The 9278-nt window shown below is 64.2% G+C and overlaps 1 protein-coding gene across 1 annotated transcript in view; it reads right to left on the reverse strand.

Moving 5' to 3' along the window:
- LOC104009141 (tenascin-X) overlaps positions 1 to 8584 on the reverse strand; it is a 71075-nt gene extending 62491 nt beyond the window's left edge. The window contains 9 exon segments of the mRNA XM_087734921.1: positions 953 to 1042; positions 1120 to 1844; positions 1974 to 2097; positions 3118 to 3271; positions 4120 to 4232; positions 5264 to 5414; positions 5416 to 5498; positions 6026 to 6228; positions 8551 to 8584. Of these exon segments, the coding sequence (XP_087591047.1) occupies positions 953 to 1042; positions 1120 to 1844; positions 1974 to 2097; positions 3118 to 3271; positions 4120 to 4232; positions 5264 to 5414; positions 5416 to 5498; positions 6026 to 6224 (1639 nt within the window). The 5' untranslated portion in view covers positions 6225 to 6228; positions 8551 to 8584.
- Between the last annotated feature and the right edge of the window lie 694 nt (positions 8585 to 9278).

Raw genomic sequence — 9278 nt, forward strand, 5'->3', positions numbered from 1 at the left:
CCAAGCACCACATCTCCCCGGCTCTTGAATCCCTCCAGGGATGGGGACTCAGCCCTGCCCTGGGCAGCCTGGGCCAGGGCCTGACAGCCCTTTCGGGGAAGAAGTTTTTCCCAATATCCAACGTAACCCTGCCCTGGCGCAGCTTGAGGCCGTTCCCTCTCGTTCCATCGCTTGTGACTGGGGAGAAGAGACCGACCCCCCCCGGCTCCAGCCTCCTTTCAGGCAGTTGCAGAGAGCGATGAGGGCTCCCCTCAGCCTCCTCTTCTCCAGGCTGAGCCCCCCCAGCTCCCCCAGCCGCTCCTCCCCAGCCTTGGGCTCCAGCCCCTGCCCCAGCCTCGCTGCCCTGCTCTGGCCACGCTCCAGCCCCTCCATGGCCGCCTTGGGGTGAGGGGCCCAGCGCTGAGCACAGCATTCGAGGGGCGGCCTCACCAGTGCCCAGCACAGGGGCACCATCACCTCCCTGCTCCTGCTGGCCACACTATTCCTGACACAAGCCAGGATGCCACTGGCCCTCTTGGCCACCTGGGCACACTGCTGGCTCATGTTCAGCGGCTGTCGACCAGCACCCCCAGGCCCTTTCCCGCCGGGCAGCTCCCAGCCGCTCCTCCCCACGCCTGCAGCGGTGCCTGGGGTTGTTGTGCCCCAAGTGCAGGACCCGGTCCTGAGCCTTGTTGCCCCTCACCCAGTGGCCTGGGCCCATCGCCCCAGCCTGGCCAGGGCCCTCTGCAGAGCCTCCCTGCCCCCCAGCAGATCAACGCTCCCGCCCAACTGGGTGTCGTCTGCAAACTTCCATCCATCCATCCATCCATCCATCCATCCATCCATCCATCCACCCAGCCATCCCACCCACCCACCCACCCATCCACCATCCATCCCCAACTTGTCTACCAAGAGCAGTTGAGCCTGAACACCTGGGTCCCTCCCAGTGCTGCCCTGCACCGTCTGATGGTACCTGCTTTGGCTACAGCACCTTGGGGCTCAGTCAGCTCCATCTCATACATGTGCTCCCAGTCCAGCGGGGGCTCATCGGTGCCACCTACCCCTGCACCCAAAAGAGGAGTGGGTGGTTATGGGATGTCCCCATGCAATGTTGTCCCTGTCTCCATTCCCATCACCCACCTGCCGTCACCAGGAATGTGTAGGACTTGGAGACGTGCCCCCGCACCACGCCGTGCACCTCCACCCGGTACATGGCCCCCGGCACCAGCCCTGGCACCCGGGCAACCGCCGTGTCCCCTGGCACCTGTAGCTCCCCCTCGGCCCCCTCCGGCTCTTCCAGGAGCCGGTAACGGATCACCACAGTCTCCGCGTGGCCCCGCAGCCCATCCAGGTCCACCAGAGCCTCGCCAGCGGCCCCCGGCATCAACTGGGGCTTGGGGTGGGGGATCTGGCGGAGGAGCTGGCGACGCAATGGGGCTGGGCTGCGGCGCAGAAGGTAAGAGAGGATGGCACGGGCCACCGCCGGCACCGTTTGGTTGCCCCGGAGGGGAAAGTTTGTAGCCCGGAGGTGGCTCTCCAGGCGCTGCAGCAAGGAGCCATTGTAGGAGGAGAGTTTGGCCCCCAGGTCATGCAGGGATGGGCCACCCGGGAGCACGGGGGACAGTGGGGATGCTGGGGACACTGGGGACCATGGAGACGGAGGTGATACAGGGGACTGTGGTGATGCTGGGGACTGTGGAGGTGCAGGTGACCTTGGGGACGCTGGGGATGCTGGTGCCTCTGGGGACCTTGGGGACACTGGTGACCCCGGGGATTCTGGGGATGCCGGAGGCTCTGGTGACACTGGGGACCTCGGGGATGCTGGGGACCCTGGGGACCCTCGAGATACTGGGGACACTGGAAACCTTGGAGATGCTGGGGATGCTGGTGACCCCAAAGACCCTGGTGACCCCAAGGATGCATCCGGTGACACTGGTGATGCCGGTGATCCCAGGGACCCTGGTGACCCCGGGGATGCTGGTGACACTGGGGACCTTGGGGATGCCGGAGACCCTCGGGTTGATGGTGACGCTGGGGCCACTGGTGATGCCGGGGACCCCAGGGAACCCTGAGGGGACCCTGGGGACCCCCCGTGGGTGGGCAGAGTCTGGGCAAGCGCTGCGAGAGCAAAGGGGACCAGGGTCATCAACCTGTCCCCAAAACTCCCCGTCTGCCAGAGCCCAGGGACCCACAGGGGGGACACGGGGATGGATGGACACAGGAAGGGACAGGGACAGACGGACGCATAGGGACAGACACCCATGGGGATAGACTGGGGACACCCAGACTCATGGGAACAGACTGGGACAGGTGGACTGTCGGGGACAGACTGGGGACATCCAGACCCAGGCAACAGAGGGACGCATGGGGAAGCATCAGGAGATGTGGGGACATGTGGAGCCATGGGGACAGACGGACCCATGGCGACACATGAGTCCATAGGGACACATGAGCCCATGGAGACACACGGACCCATGGGGACACACAGACCCATGGGGACACATGAGCCCATGGGGACACACGGACCCGTGGGGACACACGGTGACAGACGCAGATAGACGGGCCCAAGGGGACACACGGACCCATAGGGACAGACTGGTGACACACAGACCCACCAGGACAGACAGATGCATGTGGACCTGCAGAGCCATGGGGACACTCGGACATGTGGGGACAGACAGAGGCTGCAGGCACCATCCCTGTCCCAATGCCCATCCCAGTCCCTGTCCCCATGCGAGTCCCTGTCCCCATCCCTGTGGCCGTGCCATCCCCATCCCTGTGCCATCCCCATGCTTGTCACCATCCCGTCCCTGTCCCCATGTCCGTGCTGTCCTCATCCCCATGCTTGCATCATCCCTGTCCCCATGCTGTCCATGCTGTCCCCATCCCTGTCCGCATGACAGCCCTGTCCCCTTGCCTGTGACACTATGCCATCACTGTCCCCATCCCCGTCCGTGTCCCCATGCTGTCCATGCTGTCCCCATCCCTGTCCCCGCACCCATGACCATGCCATCACCGTCCCCTACCCCATCCGTGTGCCATCCCCACCCCTGTCCCCGTGCCCACACCCATTGCCATCCCCACGATGACCCCGTGCCCGTCCCCTCGCAGTCCCCATGCTGAGCGGGTGACACGTACGGGTGCGGACGCGCAGGGTGCCGGGCGCCCCGAGGTGCTGCTCTCGCTGGGCCTGGATGAAGAGCTCGAAGGTGTGGCCGGGTGCCAGCCCTGTCACCTCGAAGGTGACAGCGGAGCCGGGTAGCTCATGGGTGGTCATTGCTGCTGGCTCATCCTGGGGACAAGGGACATATGCCAAGGACACGCTGGGGACACCACGGTGGCACCTGGCCCTGAGTCAGGCAGCAGGCAGGTGGCCAGAGCCAAGAGCTTCTCTCAGGGCTGGGGGACACGGGGACACACTGAGGACGCGTTGGAGACAGCTAAGGAGGGACACGCTGGGGACAGTGTGGTGAGGACACCTCCTCATCCCTGAGCCAGGCAGGAGGCAGGTGGCTGCAGCCAATGGCTTGTCCTGGGGCTGGGGGACATGTTGGGGACACACTAGGGACATATTGGGGACATCACGGTGGGGACACGTCCTGGTCCCTACAGCAAGGCTGCAGGCAGGTGGCAGCAGGCAGGTGGCAGCAGGCAGGTGGCTCATCCTGGGGACAGGGGACATGTTGGGGACACTGGGGAAACCATGCTGGGGACACAGCCCTGCCCCCAGGCTAGGTAGCAGGAGGGTGGCCACAGCTGCTGGCTCATCCTGGGGACAAGGGACGCATTGGGGACACCATGGGGGGACACGTCCCTAAGCCAGGCAGCAGATGGGTGACACCACCACGGCTCATCCTGGGGACAAGGGACACACTGGGGAGATGTCCCCATCCCCGAGTTAGGCAGCAGGAGGTGGCCTGACCACTGGCTTGCTCTGGGGACAACAGGCACACTGGGGACATGTTGGGGACACCACAGGGACACCCTTATGGTGTCCCCCAGTGGGGCAGCAGCAGGTGGCCACGGATGCCACCTCATCCTGGGGATGAAGGCCATGTTGGGGCCATATCAGGACCCCCACACTGGGGTCACCATGGCACTGGGGACCTGTCCCCACCCCTGTCCCCATCCCCAGCTCACCAGGGGGATGAGGGCCACCTGGTAGCCGTCCACCGGCATGGGGGGGCGGGGCCAGGTCACACGGAAGGACGTCTGGTTGCGGGTGGCCAAGCGCGGAGTCACCGAGGGGATCTCTGCAGGGACACGGCCCCATCAGTGGGTGCCACTGCGGGGACACTCTGGGGGATGGGGACACCCTGGGGACACCTTGAGGACACCCTGGGGACACCACGGGATGGGGCACCCATGGGATGGAGACACCCTGGGGACACCACAGGGACATCACGGGACAGGACATCCTTGAGACATCATGGGGACACCATGGGATGGGGACACTGTGGGGACATGGAGGGGACACCCAAGGAACAAGGCCACCCAAGCCGTGGGGACACCAGGATATGGGGCACCCACAGGACAGGGACACCACAGGGACACTCAGGGCCAGGGCACTGGGGGTGCTGGGAGGACTGGGAGAGCACTGGAGGACACCAGGGGACACTGGGGGAAATACCAAGGTGGCATCAGGGTCCACCATAGCTGGGGGGGGACAGGAGGGGAGGCACTGGGAGCACTGGGATGGGGACACTGGGGGGAGCACCAGGGACCCACAGGAACACTTGGGGACCCTTGGGGACACTTGGGGACAGGTGGGGACGTACCAAGGTGGTATCGGGGCTCACTACGGCTGGGGAGGGAGGTCGGGGGTCACTGGGAGCACTGGGATGGGGACCCATGGGGACCCGTGGGGAAACTCAGGGACCCTTGGGGACATTTGGGGTCACTCGGGGACACCTGGGGACCTACCAAGGTGGCATCAGGGCTCACTACAGCCAAAGAGGGAGGTGGGGGTCACTGGGAGCACTGAGATGGGGACACTGGGGGGACCCCTGGCAACCCTTGGGGACACTCAGGGATACCAGGGGAGCACTGGGGACACTTGAGGACATTTAGGGACAAACCGAGGTGGCGTCAGGGCCCACTATGGCCGAGGAAGGAGGTGGGGGGGCACTGGGAGCACTGGGATGGGGACCCCTGGGGGAACACTAGGGACCCCTGGGGACACTCAGGGACACTCGGGGATCCTTGGGGACAGGCAGGGACCCCTGAGGACACTCAGGGACCCTTGGGGACAGGTGGGGACCCTGGGGGACCCTGGGGGACATACCGAGGGCGCAGCGGGGCCCGCCGCGGCCGGGGGGACAGGCGGGGGTGGCGCAGTGGGGGCCGGTGAAGCCGGGGAAGCAGTGGCAGCGACCCCCGCGACATCGTCCTTGGTCACTGCAGCCTTGGGGACAGGGGGGTGGGGGGGGACAGGGGGGTGGGGGGAGGGGCGGGGGGGGAGGGGCAGCCGCAGCCGTCCCCGCCGGGGGGGGCACAGAGCTCCCGAGCCAGCGTGCGTCCTGCAGGGACGGGAGGGACATGGGGGTGACAAGGCCCCATGGCCCCCCGTGTCCCCCCCTCGATGTCCCTCATATGCCCCATGTCCCCCCGACCCTCCATGTCCCCCCCATGTCCCCACGTCCCCCTATGTCCCCCCCAATGTCCCCATGACCCTCATGTCCCCCCATCCCCCCAAACACCCCATGTCCCCCCATGACCTCCCCATGTCCCCCCATGTCCCCCCACACCCCCCATGTCCTCCCAAAGACCCCCCCTCACCCCACAACTTTCATCTCCCCTCCATGTCCCAATGTCACCCCGTTTCCCTCCATATCCCCCCACATCCCCCACATGTCCCATGTCCCCCATATGGCCCAAGTCCCCCATACGTCCCCATGTCCCCCCACATCTCCCCATATGCTCCATGTCCCCTCCTGTCCCTCCATATCCCCATGTCCCCATGTTCCCCCACGTCCCCTCACATGTCCCCACGTCCCCCCACATGTCCCCCCACATCCCCCCCATGTCCCCACATCCCCCCACGTACCGGTGCCGGCCTGGGGTCCCTGGCTGTCCCCACACTGTCCCTGCAGCGCCCGCACTTGTCCCTCCAGCTCCCGCAGGCGCCCCAGGATGGCCACCAGCGCCGCCGCCCCGCAGGGGGGACCCGGGGGGGACCCGGGCGGGGTCCCCGCCCCCCCCCGCAGTGCCAGCGTCAGCAGCAGCAGGGGCAGCCCCGGGGTCATGGTCCTGCAAGGAGGGGACGGATGGCACCTGTGGGGACACCCATGGGGACACCCATGGGGGACATCCACAGGGGCGCACGGACACCCATAGGGGACACCCGTGGGGACACCCGGACATGGATAGGGGACATCCACAGGAACGCATGGACACCCATAGGGACACACGGACATCATGGGGACACAGAGATATTGTAGGGGACACCCACAGGGACACCCAGAGGACACACTGACATCGTAGGGGACACACGGGGGACAGAGGAACACCCATGGGGGACACACAGACACCCGTGGGGACACATAGGGACACACGGGCATCATAGGGGACACACAGGGGACAGAGGGACATCCTGGGGGACACCTGGGCACCTGTGGGGGATACACAGGGGACACATGGACACCCACAGGGGACATCATGGGGGTCACATGGACACCCGTGGGGACACACAGGGGACACCCGGACATCAGGAAGGGGCACCCAGGGGACACAGGGACACCTATGGGGGACACACGGACACCGACACAAACACCCAGGGGACACCCAGGGGACACATGGACATCGTGAAGGGGCACCCACGGGGGACACAGGGACACCCACGGGGACACCCAGGGGACACACGGACATTGTGAAGGGGCACCCAGGGGACATGGGGACACCCAGGGGACACACGGACATCATGGGGAGGACATGGACACCCATGGGGGACACCCAGGGGACACCCAGGGGACACAGGGACATCATGGGGGGGGACAGACACCTGTGGGGACATCAGCGGGGACACACGGACACCTGGGGGACACCCAGGGGACACAAGGACATCGTGAAGGGGCACCCAGGGGACACAGGGACACCCATGGGGACATCCAGAGGACACACGGACATCATGGGGGGGACAGACACCCATGGGGACACCAGCGGGGACACACGGACAGCCACACGGACACCCAGGGGACACATGGACACCTGTGGGGACACACAGACACCATGACTCATGGCACCTACTCAAGACCCTTGTGTGGCCCTGGCACCAGTGCACCCAGTAACACCAGTAACCTCCCCAGTTACCCCCCAGTTCTCACTAACTTCAGTAGCTTCATCCCCCCCAGTCCCCAATGACACCAGTAGCCCCCCAGTAACCCCCCAGTAACCTCACTCTCCAGCAACTCCAGCAGCACCAGTAACTCCAGTAATCCCCAGTCTCCAGTAACATCAGAAATGCCAGCACCTCCAGCGCCAATAACACCAGTAACAGCAGCAACCCAAGCAACAACTCCAGTAGCACCAGTAACTCCAGTCACCCTGTCTCCAGTAACACCAATAACTCCAGTAGCACCAGCAATCCCAGTAACTCCAGTCACCCCCCAGTCTCCAGCAACTCCAGTAGCAACCTGCAGCACCAGTCACCTCCAGTAACACCAGTAAATCCAGCAACTCCAGCAATTCCAGTCACCTCCAGCAACACCAGCGACACCAGCAGCTCCAGTAAGCCCAGTAAGCCCAGTAACACCAGTGACTCCAGCAATTCCAGTCACTTCCAGCACCAGCAGCAACTCCTGTAACGCCAGCAACACCACCAGTAACACCAGCAGTTCCAGTCACCTCCAGCAACACCAGTGACACCAGCAGCTCCAGTAAGCCCAGTGACACCAGTAACACCAGTAACACCAATGACTCCAGCACGTCCAGTCACTTCCAGCATATGCAGCAATTCTAGAAACTCCAGTAACACCAATAAATCCAGTAACCCCAGTGACTCCAGTAACTCCAGTGACTCCAGCAACCCCAGCGACTCCAGCAACCCCAGCGACTCCAGTAACACCAGCGACTCCAGCAATTCCAGTCACTTCCAGCAACACCAGTGATGCCAGCAGCTCCAGTAAGCCCAGTAACGCCAGTAACACCAGTGACTCCAGCAATTCCAGTCACTTCCAGCATACGCAGCAATTCTAGAAACTCCAGTAACCCCAGTAAATCCAGGAACCCCAGTAAATCCAGTAACCACAGTGACTCCTGTAACACCAGCGACTCCAGCAACCCCAGCGACTCCAGTAACACCAGCGACTCCAGCAATTCCAGTCACTTCCAGCACAAGCAGCAACTCCAGTAACCCCAGCAACTCCAGCAACACCACCAGTAACACCAGCAATTCCAGTCACCTCCAGCAACACCAGTGATGCCAGCAGCTCCAGTAAGCCCAGTAACGCCAGTAACACCAGTGACTCCAGCAATTCCAGTCACTTCCAGCATATGCAGCAATTCTAGTAACTCCAGTAACCCCAGTAAATCGAATAACCCCAGTAACCGGAGCAGCACCAGTAAGCCCAGTACCTCCCGTCCCCGCTCCGTCCCTGCGGCTCCGCTGTGGGGTGGGGTGGGGTCGAGTCCTGAGGGAAGGGGGCGTGGCGGGGGCGTGGCCAAGGGGCGGAGCCCCGCCCCACAGCCCCCCCCCCCCTTGTTTATGGGGTGGCGGTCGCCGAGGCAACCAAACAGCTGGGTGGGAGCCGCCAGATGTGGGGGCCGGCTGCCAGAGCGGCGGGCGGGGGCCGCTCCCAGTGACACCAGTAACACCAGTAACGCCAGGAACGCAGCACAGCCTGCCCCACGGATCCCAGTAACACCAGGAAGGCAGCACAGCCTTCCACTGCTCCCACTAACCACTGGGCCACCTGCCCCACAGCTCCCAGTGCTCCCAGTAACCACAGTGTCACCTGCCCCAAAATCCAAGTTCTCCCAGTAGCCACGGTGTCACCTGCCCCACGGCTCCCAGTGCTCCCAGTAACCACGGGCCCATCTTCCCCACAGCTCCCAGGGCTCCCAGTAACTACTGTGCCACCTGCCCCACAGCTCCCAGTGCTCCCACTAACCACAGTCCCACCTGCCCCACAGCTCCCAGCAACCACGGGGCCACCTGCCCCACAGCTCCCAGTGCTCCCAGTAGCCACAGTCCCACCTACCCCCCAGCTCCCAGCAACCACGGGGCCACCTGCCCTACAGCAGTCAGTGCTCCCAGTCACCATGGTGCCATCTTCCCCACAGCTCCAGTGCTCCCAGTAACT

Source organism: Nipponia nippon, unplaced genomic scaffold, assembly GCF_047370975.1.
Source record: "Nipponia nippon isolate SJK-2023a ecotype South Korea unplaced genomic scaffold, ASM4737097v1 scaffold_50, whole genome shotgun sequence".
NCBI classification, from domain to species: domain Eukaryota; kingdom Metazoa; phylum Chordata; class Aves; order Pelecaniformes; family Threskiornithidae; genus Nipponia; species Nipponia nippon.